At 45.1% G+C, this 23,015-nt stretch overlaps 1 protein-coding gene across 1 annotated transcript in view; it reads right to left on the reverse strand.

Annotated features, from left to right (window-relative positions):
- Positions 1 to 20,726, reverse strand: part of COMMD1 (copper metabolism domain containing 1) — a 118,241-nt gene extending 97,515 nt beyond the window's left edge. Inside the window, exon 1 of the mRNA XM_056568018.1 lies at positions 20,496 to 20,726. Within this exon, the coding sequence (XP_056423993.1) occupies positions 20,496 to 20,669 (174 nt within the window). The 5' untranslated portion in view covers positions 20,670 to 20,726. The remainder of the gene's footprint in view (positions 1 to 20,495) is intronic.
- Between the last annotated feature and the right edge of the window lie 2,289 nt (positions 20,727 to 23,015).

Here is a 23,015-nt window from a genome sequence, read left to right on the forward strand (position 1 = left end):
AAAAAAAAAATTTACTTTTTTTTTATGCAGTGTTATAGCCCCCTCTAGGGGCTATAACATTGCATACACTGATTGCAGGCACTGTTTAATGCATTTCCAAAGGAATCAGTGTTTTCTGCACTTGATTGCTCATGCCTGGATTTCAGGCTTGGAGCAATCAAACGCCGATTGGACCGCCGGGAAGAAGGTAAGGCACCTCCTGTTGTCCTCTCAGCTGTTCTGGATGCCGCGATTTCACCGCGACGGTCCCGAACAGCTCCGCTAAGCTAGCCGATATGGATTTCTCCCATTTTAGATGCCACAATCAACTTTGATTGCGGCATCTAAAGGGTTAATGCCGGACATCAGCCCGATCAGCCCGATCAGCGATGCCCAGTATTAGCCACGGGTTCTGGTTGATAGCTGATAGCAACCGGAACCCAGTAGTTACGAAGCGCACTCAGCTTCTGAGCGCGTTTCACAGATCGGGAAGGGTTGAAAGGGCACAGTCATGAAATTTTTTTTATATGTTGTAGTACTGATGTACTACAACATATTTCTACTATACTTTATTTTTTTTGTAATTAAAATACTTTATTTTAATGTTGAAATCCAGCCACTATGGGTCTCCCTTCTAGTGGCCGACTGCATCCTACTGTGACATCACAGATGAATTCCTGACTTATCCCGGCCGGGCATCGGTCCGAATTCAGTCAGGCCGTGCTCGCTCCCTGCCTGTTAATCAGACAGGTGGGAGCGAGCACTTTGAACTATGAGGATGCGCGCAGACTCCCTGGCCTCGCACGCCAGCCCCGGCTCTCTGTGTGAGGTAGAATTTCACCCTGCACTTTAGTCTTTTTCATGCGGGCTGGCGGGGGGGGGGGGGGGGGGGGGGAGTGGGATGTGCTTCCAGTTTTTTCCCCACTACAACTCCCAGCATACCCTGACAGCCAATAGATGTCAGGGCAAGCTGGGGGTTGTAGTGGTAAAACAGCTGGAGGTACACTGGGTAGGTGAACTAAGGGCGGAAGTCGGCCCCTCCAGCAGGCATCAGTGACCTCGTGCCTGCTGAGGAAGTCTGCCTTGTAAGTAAGTGAGCACACTACCAGGCAGACAAAAAGGCATTTTTAATATAGTAAAAAAAATAAAAATAAAAGGAAGGGGTTAGGGATAGATAGATTTTGATAAGGGATAAGATGTTTTGCGCTGGAGTACCCCTTTATGGTATATTCATACATACAGTATTCCGCGCAGATTTAATGTGCAGGATTTTTTGCTGCAGATTTCAATGTAAACTGAATGACTGAATACAGCTTGATATCCTGCGCATCAAATCTGTGCAGAATACTGTACGTGTGAATAGACCCTTAAAGCGTACCTGTGCAAAAAAAAAAAAATAATAATAAAAAGTGATGTTACTCAGTACCTAATCCTGATCATGTACATATTATGTGTCTAGGACCTATATATCCCTAACAAATAGCATTCATATGTTGCTCACTTGCTTTTTGTCCTTCCTTATGGAGGGGGCATGTCCATCTCTCTCCCTCACTGTGATGACTCATATGCTCTGAGTCTGGGAGCAGCCTGGCAGTCTGCAAATCACTGCACAGTAGTTTTTATGCATACATTTTCTATCTGTTTCTAGTAAAGGTGGATGCTAATCAATATAGCTCTCACTATGTGTGCCATTCAGCTTTAACAGATTCCTGAAGGTCTGTTCAGCTTCTTTGTCATTCAGGAGTCAGAGAACGTTTTGGCTGTTCAAGCATGCTGGGAGTTCTAGTTTAGAATTGCAACAGCTGGAGCTGCAGTGTTTATAAAGCACGGTGTTCGAGCAGTGTTGCCTTTAGCTGTTGCAAAACTACAACTCCCGGTATGCCCACACATCCTTTGTCTGTAGTTTTGCAAGAGCTGGAGGCACACAGCTGGAGAATACACAGCTCTAAAACATCATGGGAGTTGTAGTTTAGGAGCAGCTGAAGGCTGTAGTGGTGTAATGGTGATCTCCTATACTGCATACCAAATCACTTTATGGCTGGTATCCAGTATGCTGCAAAATACAGAGTAGACTGTCTGCATATAAATAGACCCCTAGTGGCGGCTATTTTCATTTGTGATTTTTTTAGTAAAATTAACTTTTTTTTTATAAATATTTTAGTATAGTATATTTAAAAAAGTAATCTTATCAGTAGTACTACAAGTTATAAGAAGTTTTTCATAATTACAGTGCCTCTTTAATAATTGCCTTCCTGACATTTTATCGGCTGAAATTTGTTGCAAAATTTGTGACATCCTAAAGCATGTTCTGGGGTGATTTTTCATTTGTGCAAAATTAAATCAAAGCCTGTACGCCGTTTTGATAAATTAGGTGCACATAACCCAAAACTACAGAGGAAAACTACAGACACATTGATAAATCTCCCCCATAGTCTCTAGGGGGAGATTTATTTAAACCAGTGCAGAGGCAAAGTTGCCCATAACAACCAATAAGTTTGTGAGCACAGTGGTCAGGCAGAAAAGAAATTCAAAAATAAAAGAACTTCCTCTGTAGAATACAGCAGCTGATAAGTACTGGAAGAATTAAGATTTTTAAACAGATGTCATTTACAAATCTGTTTAACTTTCTTGCACCAGTTGATAAAAAAAAAAAAAAATTTAGTATTCCACTGGAATACCCCTTTAACAAGGCATCTGAAAAATGAAAGAAGCAAGCTGATTGGTTGCTATGGGCAACTTTGCCTCTGCACAGGTTTTGATAAATCTCACCCTAGCTGCCTACACTTGGGCCACTGAAATGAATGAGGCCCGTGCCTGTCCTAGCACAGATATGTTTAAATGCAATAAAAGAACAAGAGGCGCTTCCTTGTGGGATATCCTCCAATAGCGAATTGAAAAGGTGAGCCAAGAACTGAGTCACCTGGGGTGGTTGTGCTAATGCCGGAACAACACGTACAAGGGCATGAATACAAGGCTGCAGCTGCCTCCTCCTACATGCTGAACTGCATGTTCCGTAAAAATCCAAATCCACAATCATACCACCAAGGAGGATAATGGAGCGTTGCCCACGACTTCTTGAATAATAGCATTTATTTAAATAAGATAAAAATTTACAACGCGTTTCAAAGTCAGACCGGCTTCTTTCTCAAGTATTTAGGTACCTGAGAAAGAAGCTGGCGAGGGCAGCGCTCCATTATCCTCCTTGGTGGTACGATTGTGGATTTAGATATGTCGGCATGTCATTATGACAGCTTCCCTACAAATCGGGGTGTGAGCCTTGCCTTAGGCTATTACTAGCAGCGGGTTGCCCGCTGCGAGTTACGCTACCATTGATTTAAATGGGTCCACAGACAGTCCACAATAGTGTCAGACCCATTTAAATCAATGGTAGCGTAACTCGCAGCGGGTTTCCTGCAGCGGGAAACTCACTACTAGCGTGTGAATGCACCCTTAAAGGGGTACTCTGGAGGAGAACTAATGTTTTCAAATCAACTGGTGCCAGAAAGTTAAACAGATTTGTAAATTGCTTCTATTTAAAAATCTTAATCCAGCAGTTATCCGCTGCTGTATGCTCCAGAGGAAGTTGTGTAGTTCTTTCCAGTCTGTTGGAGCAGGCAGAGTAGGAGCAAATCCCCATAGCAAACCTTTCCTGCTCTGGACACTTCCTGACATGGACAGAGGTGTCAGCAGAGAGCACTGTGGATAGACTGGAAAGAACTACAGAACTTCCTCTGGAGCATACAGCAGCTGATAAGTACTGAAAGGATTAAGAATTTTATACAGAAGTAATTTACAAATCTATTTAACTCTCAGTCACCAGTTCTGAAAAGATTTTTTCTTCTCCAGAGTAACCCTTTAAATTGGCAGGGACAACTTCTTGCACATAAAGCTATTAATAATTACCAAAAAAACCTGCTGCAGCAAAAAAAAGAAAAAAAAAAAAAAAAAAGAAAAAGGGGGTTAAAATACTGTGCAATAAAACAAGTCAGTCCTGCAAGGAAGAGGTCAAACCATAGGTGTCATCTCCTCCAGCACAGCGGAGTCTGCTGCCTCTTGGTTCCATTAGACTTCAGACTACTAGTTCCACACACTTTCTAGCAAGTTTTTTTTTCTTGGTAAAACTATTTTACAATGCAAAAACAAAAGGAATCCGCACCTCTATTAGTAGATGAAGATAAGTGTGCAGGTGTGCCCTGCTATGGCAAATAAAAAATAAAAAAAAACCTGATCCTGTCCCTGTCTAAAGTCCCCTCAGCTAGAGTTCCTCCATTCCACAGGGCTCTCCTGCAGGGCTTGCCCCTTGGTCGTCTCATATAAATATATTTTGTATAGTGTACAAATGTATAGGACCTACCCAGGTCACGTGATATATCATAATGGTTGTATAGATATTTAGGACCTTCCGGGGTCATGTGTTAATGTCATATGATGTGCCCAGAGTTCTCTGGGCTCAGGACTTACAGGCTTTGCAACCAATGTGATTAGTCCAGTCCCCTTAATATATAAAGGGCTGTAGTCACTAAATTCACTCTCTTCCTGCCGGACTATCAAGCAAGCACAATCCGCAAATCAGCATATCTTCATTCAATTCATCTAGGCCAAAGCCTAAAGAACCAGCAGCCACTAAAACCGTGAGTTATAAAGCTCAACCTACAAATCCTGTGTGACTACTATTCTACTCAAATCTTATAATTAGTAGCACAGTGGCCTGCATAAAGCTAAAGACTATTTGTCCCAGCAAAGCCTTTGAGGTATCTGCATCCCGGTTACCCTGAGAGAAACTGTACAATTGTAAATACTGTTTGCATAAAAGTTCAAGTAAAAGTTTCCAGTTATCTCATAAAATCTGCTGTGGACATTCCATTTATTATCCCTGCTGTTTGTGGGCCGGTTGGGGGCAGGACCTCCAATACTAAGCAAACCTCACCCTGGCGTCACGACAAGTAAGGGTTTATACCACAAGAACCTGTAATATCATTGCAGCACCCCTGTCACCACAACAACAAAAGAAAAAGTTGCAGCACGTTTTGATCAAAAAGTGCACTAAGAGCCTCAGTTTTACACTTCAGAAACCGATTTTTAGAAAATATTTAAAAATTTTTTGTTTTATGCTGATGGTGGGGAAAAACGGGAGCAGGATACAAGTGTGCCTATACGTGTGGATCAGTCATTGACTCCATATCACAAAAAAAAAATGAATAAAATAAATAAAGGTATACAGACATATTTATCTAACATAAGGCCAAAGCGTGAACTCAGAAAACAATCTGAACAGCAGCCAAAACAACCCACACTGCAGAGATTTGACTAGCAAAAAGTGCCAGCGTTGGCCGCCATCTGGATCCTGTGCTTATTTTCAAGTATACAAATAAGAAATCCCGGCTGTCATAACAATCTGACGCTCATTGGACTCACAGGAATGTGGAAATCAGAGCGCATAAAAGCAGTTTTTATGTATGTGTGTGTAATATATATATATATATATGTAGAGTTAGTAGTTAGGAGTAGCCGTATTAGTCCAGTGATGCAAAAAGCAAAATCATCGGTAGTTGCAGTCTCTTGTAATACCTTTTTTATTGGACTAACAAGATTTTGTAGAGACGAGTTTCGGGATTCCTCCCTTTATCAAGTCATAAGCATTTCTGAGCTCACAAGGGGAAAACACACGTTCTACCTCACAAAATATGCAGGGGTTAAAACAACATATGTGGAGAATGGACATTAAGTTGGGCCATAAATTGTATAGCAATAGGTCGATAGACTACAGATAAGGATGGGGGGATGGGGGGCTGGAGAGCAGAGGTGAGAACACGCTGGACAGAGGAGAAAGGACAATATTACTACAGAGCCATAGACTGAAGATAAGACTAGACAGGGGAGGGGGAGCAGGGGTGTGATGGTGTTAGAGCAGGGAGAGGGAAGACAGTTTAGCAAAGGTTATAGGAAATTTTGATAATGGGATAAGAAGCTTAAATCCACATTAAGTCCTCTGTTCTTGGAGTCATAAAAAACTATCATTTTGGCTTCAAATGTCTTTCTTTCCTGGGTGTTCTTGAAGTTTCCTTTCAGGATCTTGATTTTGAGGTCCTGTAGGGAGTGACCTGTTTGGGTGAAATGGTGTCCAACTGGGGTGCAATAGTCCTTTTCTCTATGGTTGTTGATGGACGATCTGCGGAGGTTCATCCTTTTATTGAGTGGCTGACTGGTCTCACCAATGTAACATCCCAGGTCACACTTGGTGCATTGTATCATGTAGACTACATTCTCTGTGGTGCAGGAGTATTGTCCCTTGATGTTATATGTCTTGTTATATATATCATTTATTTATTTATTAGGGATCGACCGATTATCGGTTTATCCGATATTCACGATTTTGGACGTTATCGGTATCGGCAATTACATTGCCGATAATGCACCGCACCGCAGGACAGGCCCACAGTGCTCAGACCCACCGCAATCTAAAACTAATAGATTTATTACGTTTTTCTGCAATTTTGGGCATGCGACTTGTCCTTTAATCAATAAAACAGCTCCTTAAAAATCCCACCACTAAAGGTCCCCATATCTACTGGGACACTAACCAGTCCTGCAGCATCATCAGGCTTGTCCAGGAGTCATGGACAAGGCAGCCCGAGAAGACACACCAATCACCTCCCGCCACCACAAGGTAGGGACACGCCCCCTTCCCCCGAGAGGATTTCTAACACTGTGAGCTAATGAATAGAGGGATTTTTATAATAAATAAAGGTGATAGAGGCATAAAAACGAGATGTACATGGTCAGGAGCATGTAGCAAGGGAAAGAATTCAGCAATGCATTCTGGGAATCCACAGTACTGCAAGGTACGCTGGGGACATCTGGTGGGACCATTTCGTGTTGACTATTCAAATTATATGGCATGAGACATTACGTGACAATTTTATGGAAAAAAAAAATTATAAAAACATTTTTTTTTAAATAAATAATTACACACATGTTTTAGCCATGTAGATTGTAAGTAAACAGACTACACCTAGGTCCTCTTTTATCCTTATATTATGCCTGTTTTTTGCAGTTCGTAATCTGGAGCTAACCTTGCTTTATAGGATTATTCATATGGCTGTATAAAATATGCGCATATAAAAAAAAAAGCAGCATGTGTTACTTTGATCCATTGTTTATCAGTATTTTTATACTGTTCAACTGAATGAGGCAGAGAGATCATTTTCCTACAACCTCAGTAGTCACAGCAGGGCCCCCCCCCCCCGGGAGTCACAGCAGGGGACCCCCCCCCCCCCCTCCAGTCACAGCAGGATCCCCCCCCCCCCCCCGGGAGTCACAGCAGGGGACCCCCCCCCCTCCAGTCACAGCAGGGGACCCCCCCCAGTCAAAGCAGGGGCCTCACGACCCCCCCCCCCCCCTCAGTCACAGCAGGGGCCTCACCCCCCCCCCCCAGTCACAGCAGGGGCCTTACACCCTTCCCCCCCAGTCACAGCAGGGGCCTCACCCCCCCCCCCCCCCCCCCCCCCAGTCACAGCAGGGGCCTCACACCCCCCCCCTCCCGTCACAGCAGGGGCCTCACACCCCCCCCTCCCAGTCACAGCAGGGGCCTCACCCCACCCTCCCCCACCTCAGTCATAGCAGGGACCCCCCCCCCCCTAGTCACAGCAGTGTGCCCCCCCCCAGTCACAGCAGTGTGCCCCCCCCCCCCAGTCACAGCAGGCATCCTCGCCCCAGTTATCTCAGATGACAATGACTCACAAGCACCACAGATCCCAGCGGGATACCCAACCTGATGAATATGTCATAACTATGAGGATGTCAGACACGCAGCTGCTTCTGAGCTCAGGGGAAGATGAAGGAGACCGGTTGTATTTTTCCAGCGTCTGGCAGCGTCCCTCCCTTGTTCTCCAGAGCTGAAGGTGCAGAGGATTACAGGGGCATTGATGAATTGGGTAAAATCTGCTATTTTCTGGCAGAACTAAGACATTTTAACCAAGCCGCCATCATAAATCTAACCTGTATATTTTATTATTCTAACCTAGTTTCTGGCCGGTACATTACGTACAGAGATTAAATTGGCATCAAGCATACAAAGGGGCATCATCGCTTGTGCCCAGCTGCGGCTCTGTGTTTGGCTGACTCTGCGTCTACCTTCACCAATGACGAGGAGAACAGAGGATTCATCGCACCATCCTGCTGACACCAATAACTCCATATCCATTAAAGCAGAATGACGGAATCAAACAAAAAAAATACCCCTAGGGGGCGCTACCATTAACACAAAGTTATCTCGGCAATGAAACAGAAAACACATTTTATGTCACATCTTTAAATTGAAAGCGTATCAGTCGTTTCAAAATATTTTTTAAAACCTGACAGTCTTTTAGGAATAACCCTTCAGTGTGATGACCAGGCGATTTTAGTGCTCTCACTGCTGTTATCAATCCTGAGCCTCCCCTCCATAGTGTACAGATATTTCCCAGTGCTAGGTACCAGTGCTAGGTGGTAGTACACACACAGGACTTCCTTTTCCTGACTTATCTGGCTAATCACAGCACAGTACATACTCCTCCCTGCTATACCATGACATAGTACAGTGATCCCTCAACTTACAATGGCCTCAACATACAACAGTTTCAACATACAATGGTCTTTTCTGGACCATTGTAACTTGAAATCAGACTCAACATACAATGTACGGACTGTCCAGATCTGTGAAATGTGTCAATGACCGGAAGAACCGACCAAGCAGAATGGACATTCACTGGTAAAACACCTGTATCAATGCACTGACTGGTGTCTGGTAGCTCTCCCTACAGTACAGGGAGGTATTACATGTTCTGTACTCTTTACCTGTATTACTGAAGTGTATGCACTGACTGATGTCTGGTAGCGCCCCCTACAGTACAGGGAGGTATTACATGTTCTGTACTCTTTACCTGTACCAGGGTTAGCTGCTCCTTTGGACACCAGGTGAGGGCGACTCCATTTAACTTTTTTAGGACACTGTGTACTGTACAGGACCCTGAAGAAGCTCCTGTCCTCTACATAGACCAGTGTTTCCCAAGCAGGCTGCCCCCAGCTGTTGCAAAACTACAACTCCCAGCATGCCCGGACAGCCAAAGGCTGGGAGTTGTAGTTTTGCAACAGCTGGAGGCTCCCTGCTTGGGAAACACTGACAGACAGTGATTACAGCTCCCAGCAGATCTTTATTACTTTTATATATAAGGATTTGCTTTATCTGTATTAGTTATCTACTTATTTTTCTTTAATCCTCCTTTTTCCTATTTTTGGATGACATTTTGGGGCTTCAGAACCAATTACCAGGTTTCCATAGAGTTCTGGTTTCAACATACAATGGTCGTCCTGGAACCAATTAATATTGTAACTTGAGGGACCACTGTACTTATGAAATGCACAGGACTGAACAGGCTGCACTGTGCTGGGGGAGGATTTCCAGTACTCTACTAAAGATGGCATGAGGAGGGAGAAGGAGTTACCCATGCATCGAGTTTATGAGGTTCCATGTGAGCAGAAATGAAAAAAAACAAAAAAACAAAAAACAATGCAGCAGCACAGCAATGAAGGGTTACATTAAAGGGGTTATCCAGGAAAAAAAAAAACTTATATATATATATCTCTCAACTGGCTCTAGAAAGTTAAACAGATTTGTAAATTACTTCTATTAAAAAATCTTAGTCCTTTCAGTACTTATGAGCTTCTGAAGTTAAGGTTGTTCTTTTCTGTCTAAGTGCTCTCTGATGACACGTGTCTCGGGAACCGCCGAGTTTTGAAGAGGTTTGCTATGGGGATTTGCTTCTAAACTGGGCGTTTCCTGAGACATATGTCATCAGAGAGCACTTAGACAGAAAAGAACAACCTAAACTTCAGAAGCTCATAAGTACTGAAAGGATTAAGATTTTTTAGTAGAAGTAATTTACAAATCTGTTTAACTTTCTGGAGCCTGTTGATTTATATAAAAAAGTTTTTTTCCTGGAATACCCCTTTAAGCACTGAACTGTGCTAGCTGCTAATACTGACAAGCTAAACAGGAGGGGAGATTATATTGAGGAGGCCATACTGCAGTAAGAACACAAGGGACAGCTAGGGAAGCCTTGATTTACCTTTCTTTCACAGTGCACATCCTCTGGAGGTCTTTCATAAGACCTCATAACATTTTTTTCTTCTATTTATTAGACCCAAAAGGGGGCTTGTACATGTATTCCATTGCACATATAATACCAGTCAGTGTTTCATTAACAGGCATCTTTCTCGACTCTACCCCTGGCAGAGCCTCATAGGAGTACAGCCATGGTGCATTTTGAGGCCTTAATTCGGCTGCCGATTGCCATGTAAACCCAATAGTACACCACGGGTGAGTTGCAGGGGTGTTATAAAGAACACCCTCATCTGAAACCATAGATTCTGCGTATCCTATTGACAACAACATCTAAGGGACTAAAGTGAAAGGTTTAAAAGGGGTTGTGCGCTGCCCTGACTTGCGGAGCTCCGCTCACAGCGTCCGGAAGTTCATTACTCCGAACGCTGTGTGCGGGCTTCCGTGTTCGCGGCCGCCGGGCGTGACTTCTCGCCCGGCCACTCGTGACGTCACGCCCGCCCCCTTCCCATAGACTGTGGTAGAGGGGGCGGGCGTGACGTCACGAGGGGGGGCGGGCGAGACGTCACCAGGGGGCGGGCGAGACGTCACGCCCGGCGGCCGCGAACACGGAAGCCCGCACACAGCGTTCGGAGTAATGAACTTCCGGACGCTGTGAGCGGAGCTCCGAAAGTCAGGGCAGCGCACAACCCCTTTAAAAGGGGCAAGAGTCTGATTGTGAGGAGAGAAAAGCAAATAAACACAAATAAAAAAACACAAACGAAAAAAGTTAAAAAAAATAAATAAAAAGTGTATAGAAGGGCATTAAAGGGGTTATTTAGCTAATAACACTTATCCCCAACAACCGGATAGGCGATAAGTGTCTAATCACTTGTCCAATCAGTGCCCAGGAGAGGTGGGTCACTGGGCAGGAGATTGCGGGGATGCTCCCAGTGGTATGGCCACCCACAATTTGACACTTATCCACTATACAAAGTTTTTCAAATTTGGATAACCACTTTAAATTCCTTTAATGAGTTAAAGGGGTACTCCGCTGCTCAGCTTTTGTAACAAACTGTTCCGAATGCTGGAGTCGGCGCCGGGAGCTTGCGATGTCATAGCCCCGCCCCTCATGACATCATGCCCCGCCCCCTCAATGTAAGTCTGTTCCAAAAGCTGAGCAGCGGAGTACCCCTTTAAAAGGGTTATCCAGGAATAGAGAAACAGAGCTCATTTTTCATTAAAAACCGCTCCCCGTCTGTCTGCAGGTTGGGTGTGGTTCTGCACCTCAGTTCCAATGAAGTGAATAGAGCAAAGTTGTAATACCACACCCAACCTGAGGACAGATGTGGAGCTGTTTTTGAAAGAAATTAGCTGTGTTTTTCTATTCCTGGATACCCCTTTTAATACAAAATGCCAGAACCCCATCCATTATGGACATCTCCAGGGGCCCATCTTTCAAGTGCAGTAGCACCTCTGTAATATCAGAACACATAGTAGTTGCCATAGTATAAAGACTTCTCTTGGCACTTTAAGTCAATCTTCCTAATAGAACAGTAAATTTGGTATAAATTCCTATTACGGTAGTCAAAAATGCTGGAAAGCAATTGTGGAGGAACGAACACACAAAATCTGTCACCAAAATAAATCTCCAGCTACAGCATCTGCACTATGTCAGTCTCCTTCTCTCTCTCCTCAAGTGTGTCCCGAACCAGGGTGCCTCCAGCTGTTGCAAAACTACAACTCCCAGCATGCTTGGACAGCCGAAGGCTGTCCAGGCATGCTGGGAGTTGTAGTTTTGCAACAGCTGGAGGCACCCTGGTTGAGGAAACTCTGCTCTACTGTAAAACCAGTCTGTGGACGGCACCCTGGGAAATGGACTCACTTTGCGCCTGCCTACCTATTAGCTGTATGACGTCCAAGTTTAAAAAGGGATTTTTTATTTTTTGTTATCAATTGTTGCCAGAAAGTTAAAGGGGTTGTGCGCTGCCCTGACTTTCGGAGCTCCGCTCACTGCGTCCGGAAGTTCATTACTCCGAACGCTGTGTGCGGGCTTCAGTGTTCGCGACCCCTCGTGACGTCTCGCCCGGCCCCTCAACGAAAGTCTAAGGGAAGGGGGCGCGACTGCTGTCACACCCCCTTCCCATAGACCTTGGTAGAGGGGGCAGGCGAGATGTCACGAGGGGGGGCGAGACGTCACGAGGGGCCGCGAACACGGAAGCCCGCACACAGCGTTCGGAGTAATGAACTTACGGACGCAGCGAGCGGAGCTCCGAAAGTCAGGGCAGCGCACAACCCCTTTAAACAGATTTGTTAATTACTTCTATTTAAAAATCTTAATCCTTCCTGTACTTCTTAGCTGCTGTATGCTCCACAGAAAGTTCTTTTCTTTTGACTTTCTTTTCTGTCTGACCACAGTTCTCTCTGCTGACACCTCTGTCCATGTCAGGAACTGTCCGGAGTAGGAGCAAATGCCCATAGCAAACATATCCTGCTCTGGACAGTTCCCAACATGGACAGAGGTGTCAGCAGAGATAACTGTGGTCAGACAGAAAAGAAATTCAAAAAGAAAAGAACTTCCTCTGTATTATAAATAAGTAGTAATATACAGATCTGGCACCAGTTGATTAAAAAAAAAAATATATATACATATATAATTGTTGTTTGTTTAAATTTTATACTTGGAGGTGTGTAAACTCCATATGTAATGCGCCTTGAACATTTTCTAGGCAGCATTAAGGTAGCACCTGTGAGGCCAGGCACCCATATTAGCCAACTTAGGTGGGGCTTGCAGTTTGCCTCCCTCCTCCCATTGTATGTGTGCTCAGTCACACTGGAGGGTACATGGAAGGACTCTGTGAGTTGACCGAATGCTGCCGTAATTGCCCACTGGCCCCTGTTTTGCTTATCACGCACAGGTAGGTTTAGCGTTAGGTCCCGTGCCATTTGAGAAACCTTGGTGTTGGTGTGCGGGCTCTGGTATGTCCTTCATATAAGGATATATTGGCGAATGTCTCAATTTTAACATCAGTGTTGAGGGATCGCCAATGTCACTGTATACATCTACCACAGTAGTGCACCCATATTCCTGTACTGTATTGTAATACCGTATATACTCGAGTATAAGCCGAGTTTTTCAGCACGATTTTTCGTGCTGAAAACACCCCCCTCGGCTTATACTCGAGTGAACTCCCCCACCCGCAGTGGTCTTCAACCTGCGGACCTCCAGAGGTTTCAAAACTACAACTCCCAGCAAGCCCGGGCAGCCATCGGCTGTCCGGGCTTGCTGGGAGTTGTAGTTTTGAAACCTCCGGAGGTCCGCAGGTTGAAGACCACTGCGGCCTTCAACATCATCCAGCCCCCTCTCACCCCCTTTAGTTCTGAGTACTCACCTCCGCTCGGCGCTGGTCCGGTCCTGCAGGGCTGTCCGGTGAGGAGGTGGTCCGGTGGGATACTGGTTCCGGGCTGCTATCTTCACCGGGGAGGCCTCTTCTAAGCGCTTCGGGCCCGGCCTCAGAATAGTCACGTTGCCGTGACAACGACGCAGAGGTGCGTTCATTGCCAACGTACTTCTGCGTCATTGTCAAGGCAACGCCTCTATTCCGGGCCGGAAGCGCGGAGAAGAGGCGCCCCCGGTGAAGATAGCAGCCCGGACCACCTCCTCACCGGACGACCTCCCCACCGGACAGCCCTGCAGGACCGGACCAGCGCCGAGCGGAGGTGAGTACTCAGAACTAAAAGGGGGTGAGAGGGGGGCTGGATGATGTTGAAGGCCGCAGTGGTCTTCAACCTGCGGACCTCCGGAGGTTTCAAAACTACAACTCCCAGCAAGCCCGGACAGCCGATGGCTGCCCGGGCTTGCTGGGAGTTGTAGTTTTGAAACCTCTGGAGGTCTGCAGGTTGAAGACCACTGAGGGCGAATGATGAGAAGAGGATGATGAAGGGGGGGTGTGGGGATGATGAAGGGGGGGTGTGGGATGATAAGGGGATGATGAAGGGGGGATGTGCGGGATGATAAGGGGATGATGAAGGGGGGATGTGTGGGATGATAAGGGGATGATGAAGGGGGGATGTGTGGGATGATAAGGGGATGATGAAGGGGGGATGTGTGGGATGATAAGGGGATGATGATGAGGATATGTGTGGGATGATAAGGGGATGATGATGAGGATGTTAATGACGGGTCTGGATGATGACAGGGGGGGATGAGGTATTTCCCACCCTAGGCTTATACTCGAGTCAATAACTTTTCCTGGGATTTTGGGTTGAAATTAGGTGTCTCGGCTTATACGGTATGTATATATATATATATATATATATATATATATATATATATATTTTGTGTTCCAGCGGAGAACCCCTTTAAAGGCATGACTGGACTAAGAATACATCACAGATAATATTCAGAATATACAGGAAAGAGTTCACCAAGTGCAAAAATTTTTTTTTTGAGGTAACTGAAGTGCAAACATCTACAGACAGATAGGAAATAGATCAAATCTGTCTACACAAAACAAATTAAATACATGGTGAAAACCTGTTTGACCCTGCGGTCTCCTCTGCTCTCAAAATCTATATACTGTTTGTACACTTCATATAGGGTGCGGTGTGCAGGATGAGAACCGGACGTGTATACTGGTACTGACCAGGAACACGACTCTCAGCATCCCACTGCTTGGACGGGCACGGTAGTTGTGTCATTACCACTTGCACAATATTTTATGTACAGTAAGTGGGCATGCAGGTAGCTATCTTGGTAGTGTACTATAAGCAAAACTGCCCGAACTTGCTTGATTGCTTTCAGTAAAACTCCAGAAGACCCCCCCCGCCCCCCCACCATCACCATCACCATGCACTATACAGTGGTTAAAGAGTACCTGTCACCAAACTAAAAACTCTTTTGCTGCCCCCTTGAATTCAACTTTTTGGTACACCCCCACCTTACTATTGGGGTGACACACTAACAAACCTCGTCCTCATATAATCTCCTTACTACTGGGGTGACACACTGTAACAAACCTCCTCCTCATAATCTCCTTACTACTGGGGTGACACACTGTAACAAACCTCCTCCTCATGTAATTACCTTACTAATGGGGTGACACACTGTAACAAACCCCCTCCTTACGTAATATCATTACTACTGGGATGAAACACTGTAACAAACCCCCTGCCTATGCAATCTCCTTACTACTGGTGACACACTGTAAGGGTATGTTCAGATGAGCGGATCTGCCGCTGAAGGACCACTACATGGTGCCTTTAGATGTGCCTGCTCAGAGCAGCAATACGCCACTACGAGCAGACACACTGAAGTGATGTGCGAGGTGCCACGCATGCGCGGTGTACACATTGCAGCCACTCCCCCCTGCTCCATGAGCTGGGCCGAGAGCTTCCGCGAGGAGAGAGTATACTGCGCATGCTTGTGGTGACTCGCACATTGCAGTGTGTCGCCCCGTAGCAGCGTATTGCTGCTCTGACCAGGCACATCTAAAGGCACCATGTAGTGGTCCTTCAGTGGCGGATCCGCAGCGTAAAATACTCTGTGGACCCGCTCGTCTGAACGTACCCTTACAAACCCTCTACTCTTGTAATATCATTCCTGCTTTGGTGACATGGAGGTGCAGATTTCTGCACACACAAGTCATCAGGTCCTTCAACAACCAATGGCTGAGCTCCGCCTGGTCACATGATGGTGACATCATCACAAATCCTTAACCCACAGGTCCTACAGCATCCAGTAAGTCCCAGGGAGGGAGGGAGGGAGGGAGGGAGGGAGGGAGGGGAAGTGTGTGTGGTGTGTTTTTTTTTTTTAATAATATTGTTCCCACCGCAGTGTCCCGAGGGGGGGGGGGGTGAAGTGAAGGGGGTTTGAAAAAATAAATAAATAAATAAATAAAAAAAAATAAAAAAAAGGGGGGGGAGGGGGGGATTTTTATATTCGGCCTGGCTGGGGCCCCTAACTAGATGGGAGTTACGGGGGGCCCCCCCGCTACGCCACTGCCGACACTGGCTGCTCTATTTTACTCTTTACCTACCTTTAGCTTATAGAAGCGTTTCCCCTCTACTTTACATACGCCTTGTCTAAAATGGTTTTTGTATATTTTAATGGTGGTCAGATGTCTCATCTCCAAACACTGAGGCTATGTTCATAGCTCGGAATGTCTGCACGGAAAATCTGAGGACATTCCGAAGACAGGAATGTGCGGTCTCATAGACGGCTATGCATTCTGGACAGGTTTATTCTTTCTGCAGACATGAAAATCGGGTTGGAAACACTGGACTTAAGCGTTCCTGTCATCAAAGGGAAACTGACAGCAGCATCTCCTCATCTGAATAGAAAGGATAATCGTGCGGGTGATGCTGATTAAAACACTGTTTACCTTATTTAAAAAATAATAATTATTATATATAAAAAATCAAATATGCAAATTATCTTCTCTGACCAATGGGGGCGTTCGCCAGCACCTAAGTGCAATGCTCATCTCGCCTGATGACTCCACCCCTCTATAAATATTCATTCCTTTATTTCTTCAGCAGGATGTATATTAAATATGATAGAAATAGTTGCGGAGCACTCATCATACAGGACTTCCTTGTGGTGACTATTTCATGTCAAACAGCGACACGTGAAGAAGACAGGCGGGTAAATGAGCAGAGAGGGCGACAGCAGCAGCTCCACACACAGTGGGGTATCATCAGGCCCATCAGCAGGACAAGCTGAGACATCACCCGTACGACCTGCTGGTTTTCTGCAGAGACAGACACTTTATTGAAGCCGCATCACTCCCAACAAAGTCTGCTTTACCTTTTAAGGACCAAGGCCGTACCTGTATTCCCTGGTCCCACTTCCCCAGTTTGAAGCATGCTCACGAACAGCAGCCAGGACCCACGGTTAATGCCGGACATCGCCGATCGAGCTAATGCCCGGAATAAACCCTTTAGACGCCACAATCAAATTTGATTGCGGCGTCTAAATGCAGGATCTAACATTTCTGGCTGCTCAGCGAGACGGGACATCTGCGCCGAAATCGAGGGATGGCAGGAGGGCCCTTACCTAGTGCAGGGCGGTTTACCGGTATGAACCGGATACCGGGTTTTTTTTCTCCCACGGTATGGATTTTTGCCCATACCGCTATACCGGTCGGGCCCCTCCCCATCCTCCGAGTCAATAAAAAAAAAATTTAACTTACCCGTAATGGGGGTGGTCCGGGCCATCCATCCTTCCTGTAGTGTCCGGCGGCATTCCGGGTGGAGGGTGAACCGGTCCGGGCTGTCCTTCTCCACTCCGGGCAGGCTCCGGCCTAGTACGCTGCATAGACGCCGCTACGCCGTGACGTCAGGTGCGTCGCTGTGCACGAACGTCACTGTGCAGCGGCGTCTGTGCAGCGTTACTAGGCCGGAGCCTGCCCGGAGTGGAGAAGAGGACCCCCGGAGAAGGACAGCCCGGACCGGTTCACCCTCCACCCTGAATGCCGCCGGACACTACAGGAAGGATGGATGGCCCAGACCACCCTCCCCGGACGGTCCCTGCAGCAACTGGAAAGGTGAGTCAGGGTTCTGGGATGGACAGGGGTCTGTATAATATTCTATACCTACAGTAGGCCCTCCAACTGTTGCAAAACTACAACTCCCAGCATGCCCGGACAGCCAACGGCTGTCCGGGCATGCTGGGAGTAGTAGTTTTGCAACAGCTGGAGGCACCCTTAGTTGGGAAACACTGACCTATACTATACACTACTATAAGTCCAACATGCTGGGAGTTGTAGTTTTGCAACAGCTGGAGGCTGTAAGGTTGTTTATTACATCTATTTAAAAGGGTACTCCACTGCCCCAGTGTTCAGATCATTTAGTTCCAAGAGCCCATTTAGTTCCGCTACATCACCTCAATGCAAGTCTCAATGTAAAAAAATAAATAAAAAAATACTGTGAAATACCGTGATACTCATTTTTGGTCATATCTAGAGATGAGCGAACTTACAGTAAATTCGATTCTTCACGAACTTCTCGGCTCGGCAGTTGATCCTGCATAAATTAGTTCAGCCTTCCGGTGCTCCGGTGGGCTGGAAAAGGTGGATACAGTCCTAGGAAAGAGTCTCCTAGGACTGTATCCACCTTTTCCAGCCCACGGGAGCACCTGAAAGCTGAATTTATTTATGCAGCAAAAGTCATCAACTGCCGAGCCGAGAAGTTCGTGACGAATAGAATTTACTGTAAGTTCGCTCATCTCTAGTCATATCGCCCAGAACTACCCTTACCTACCTCCTCACAGGCCAATCGGTGCTCTGATGAATTGAACAGTGTATGCAGTGCAAAAAAAAAGTAAAACGTCTAGAAAAATCTAAATATATATTAGAAGAGAATCACCTTTTGCCATTTTTCTAATAAAATAAAAAATAAACAAACATATATGGTACCACTGTGTGCATAAATGTCTGAACTATTAAAATATAATGTGTATTTTTGGTGTTGGGGGGTGGGGGTCTTCTCAAAGATGATGGCCAATATGCATAATTTAGTGAAAGACTAAAAATTAATCATAAATCTGGTCTGGACAAGGGGTGGTCTTCTGGAGAGGTTTCAATGTATATGTTACGGAAATTACCTGTATATAGTCACTAGTTGACGCCATTATAGCCATTGGGGCACGTGTCTGTCCACGCTCACACCTCAGCCTCCCGTATACCTCAGTTGTCACCAAATACAGTATGTGGAGCACATCGAGTACTGACACTGTGGGGGAAGGTCGGGCACCGCTTATGTAGAATTTCATGGTGCCTTTTAAAATAAATTGATGCAGCATATAGTATAAATCAGTGTTTCCCAACCAGGGTGCCTCCAGCTGTTGCAAAACTACAACTCCCAGCATGCCGGACTAAGGCATGTTGGGAATTGTAGTTTTGCAACAGCTGGAGGCACCCTGGTTGGGAAACACTGATTTATACAGTGATCCCTCAACATACAATAGTTTCAACATACAATGCACTTTTCTGGACCATTGTACCTTGAAACCAGACTCAACATACAATGCTACGGAATCTGTGAAATGTGTCAATGGCTGGAAGAACCAACCAGTCAGAATGGATATTTCACTGGAGAAACCCGTGTATTCCTAAAGTGCATGCACTGACTGGTGTCTGGTATCGCCCCCTACAGTACAGGGAGGTATTACATGTTCTGTACTCTTTACCTGTACCAGGGTTAGTTGCTCCTTTGGACATCAGGTGAGGGCGACTCCATTTTCCGTTTTTTTTTTTTAGGACACTGTGTGTACTGTACAGGACCCTGAAGAAGCTTCTGTCCCCTACATAGACCAGTGTTTCCCAAAGAGGGTGCCTCAAGCTGTAGCAAAACTACAACTCCCAGCATGCCCGGACAGCCGAAGGCTGTCCGGGCATGCTGGGAGTTGTAGTTTTGCAACAGCTGGAGGCACTCTGGTTGGGAAACACTGACATAGACAGTGATTACAGCTCCCAGCAGATCTTTCTTACATTTATATATAAGGATTTGTTTTATCTATATTAGTTATCTACTTATTTTTCTTTAATCCTCACTTTTTCCTATTTTTGGATGACATTTTGGTGGCTTCAGAACCAATTACCAGGTTTCTTTAGAGTTCTGGTCTCAACATACGATGGTTTCAACATACAATGGTCATCCTGGAACCAATTAATATTGTTACTAGAGATGAGCGAACTTACAGTAAATTCGATTCGTCACAAACTTCTCGGCTCGGCAGTTGATGCCTTTTCCTGCGTAAATTAGTTCAGCCCTCAGGTTCTTCCGGTGGGCTGGAAAAGGTGGATACATTCCTAGGAAAGAGTCTCCTAGGACTGTATCCACCTTTTCCAGCCCACCGGAAAGCTGAACTAATTCATGCAGGAAAAGCCATCAACTGCCGAGCCGAGAAGTCCGTGACGAATTGAATTTACTGTAAGTTCGCTCATCTCTAATTGTAACTTGAGGGAGCACTGTACTATATTCTGCATCCATTCAATTTAAAAGGCACCATAAGGCACCCCGGTTGGGAAACACTAGTTCTGGCATAGGCTACCTTGGGCACTGAAGATGTTTTGGACTACATTTCCCATGATGCTTTTGCAGCATTTTGGCTGTAAGAGCATCATGGGAGATGTAGTCCCAAACATCTGCAGTGCTGAAGATAGCCTATGCCAGCACTAGTGTACATGATGAAGCCTAGTCCTCTGAACAGAATATAGCAACCATTACCATTTAAGATCAATTACCCCTACTTGTGGCTATTAACGCCAACTGCTGCACAACTACAACTCCCACCATGCCGGGTCAGCTAAGGTTGTAGATTTGCAGCCAGCAGGAGGGCCCCAGTTTGGAGCCCACTTCTCTAGACCTCATAAGTGCCCCCCATCAGAGCACAGTGACGGCGCCCCCTCCTGGTGACATCACGGAGGTACACTACCTTGATGATGCCTTGCATCTTGTCGTGCAGGGCCGTGAACTCGTTGGGCGGTAGCTCCGGGTACAGCTCCCTCTTCAGCAGCTCCTCCGTTATCTCCGGGTTTCCATAGTATCTGCTCTGGGCGATACCGTTCAGCAATCCGCTAAAAGCTTTACTGTGCTCAGCATCGGCCATGACAGCACCGGGAGCACGTGACCAGCTGGAGTCAAGTCATGTGACGGTCGAGCCTAAGGGATGGCGGAAGCGTATCGGAACGGCCGCCTGTTGGTTGGCAAATGACGCTCTCTGACGTTAGCACCGCCCTCTCGTGTTGTTGGTCGTTATAAACTTGCAGACAACTTTACTAGGAGACTGGTGGTCATAGCAACCAGTGACGTCAGAACCTAAAGTTCCACGTTAAAATGTAAAAGTAACAGCCTCCATTGTTGCCCATGACAACGGCTGTTGGTTGTATGCACAAAACCGCCCATAGATATTAACCCCTTAGGATGGGGGGGTTTAAATAGCTGCACTGCGGTGATTTTTCAGCTGTTTTTATGTAAATTGCGATAAAATAGCTGCGGTTTCACTAATTAACCCCTTAGGGATGCAGGGATATATATATATATTTTTTTTTTATTGCACTTTTTTTCTCCTCGACTTCTAATACCTATAACGCTTTCAGTTTTTCGCCTACATACCCTTATGAGGGCTTGTTTTTTGCACCACCATTTGTATTTTGTAAGGACATAATTCATTTTACCACAAAATCTACAGTAAAAAAAAAAAAAAAAAATTGTGGGGCAAAATTGAAACACCACCCCCATTTTTTGAACTTTTGGGGCTTCTGTTTCTATTCAGTGCACTTTTCGGTCAAAATGACACATTATCTTCTTTCAGTAGGTTTACACGATTACAATGATACCCAATTTATATAGGTGTTATTTTGTTTTACTACTTTTTTAATAATTATTTAATAATTAAACCTATTTGTACAAAAATTACTATGCTTAAAACTGTCCTCTTTTGACTCCTATTACTCTTTAATTCTTCCATATTTGGGGCTGTATGATGGCTCATTTTTGCGATATCTGTAGTTTTTATCGATGGAAATATTTGTTTGCATGAGACTTTTTGACTACGTTTTAACCCCTAAAGGACCAAAGGATTTTTCATTTTTGCACTTTCGTATTTTCCACCTCACGTTCTAAAAATCAGGACACTTTCAGTTTTGATCCCTACAGACTCATAGGAGGGCTTGTTTTTTGCGCCACCAATTCTACTTTGTAATGACATCAATCATTTCACCCAAAAATTCATGGCGAAACCAAAAAAAAAAATATTTGTGGGGCAAAATTGGAAAAAAACTGCTATATTGTAACTTTTGGGGGCTTCCGATTCTACGCAGTGAACATTTTGGTAAAAATGACACCATATATTTATTCTGTAGGTCCATACGGTAACAATGATACCCAAGTTTTATTTTTATTTTACTATTTAATATATTTTTTTAACTACATGCACCAAAATTAGTATGTTTAAAATTGTCATCTTCTGACCCCTATAACTTTTTTATTTTTCCATATACGGGGTGTTATGAGGACTCATTTTTTTTGCACCGTGATCTGAAGTTTTTATTGGTACCATGATTGTTTTGATACGACTTTTTGATCGCTTTTTATAAATTTTTTTAGGGTTTACAAAGTGCCCAAAAATATGCAATGTACGCCATTGACCGTGCGATTTAGATAACATTGTATTTTTATAGTCCGGACATTTACCATGCATCGATACCACATATTTAATTTTGTTTAAATTTTTTTTTTCATGGGAAAAGTGTGTGTGTGTGTGGGGGGGGGGGGGGGGTTATTTAAACTTTTATTCAGTAAGGGGTTAAATCACATTTATTCCCTTTTATTTTATTTTTACTTTTTTTTACACTTTTTTTTTGCCAAATGAGGATCGGACAGCATGGAGCACGGTACGGCACCTCCCGCTATCCTCGCAGCTGTTCGGGATGCCTGCGATTTCACCGCAGCGGCCCCGAACAGCTCCTCTGAGCTAACCGGCAGTATTTTATCCCGGTTTAGATGCCGCGATCAACTTTGATTGCGGCGTCTAAAGGGCTAATACCGGACATCAGCTCAATTGGCGATGTCCAGTATTTGCCGTGGGTCCTGGTTGCTCATGGCAACCGGGACCCCGCAGGTACGAAGCGCGCTCAGCTCCTGAGCGAGCTTCACATACCGGGAGCCGACCACGAGCGTATATTTATTTATTAAGGGGTTAATTATTTTATTTGTAACCAAAAATACACAATTTCGGAGTTTGGTGGTTTTTTTTTTTCACGTTTACGGCATTGACTGTGTGGTTTCATTAATATTATATTTTAATAGTTTGGACATTTACACAATCAGCGATACCATGTATGTTTATTTTTGGTTATTTTGTTTATTTTACGTTTATTAGAATAGATTTTTGCTGCCTAAATGGTTATTGCCGGAGATCACCTTTGATCACGCTTCAGAGACCAACATCAGG

This window comes from Hyla sarda, chromosome 3 (genome assembly GCF_029499605.1).
Source record: "Hyla sarda isolate aHylSar1 chromosome 3, aHylSar1.hap1, whole genome shotgun sequence".
Classification (NCBI taxonomy): domain Eukaryota; kingdom Metazoa; phylum Chordata; class Amphibia; order Anura; family Hylidae; genus Hyla; species Hyla sarda.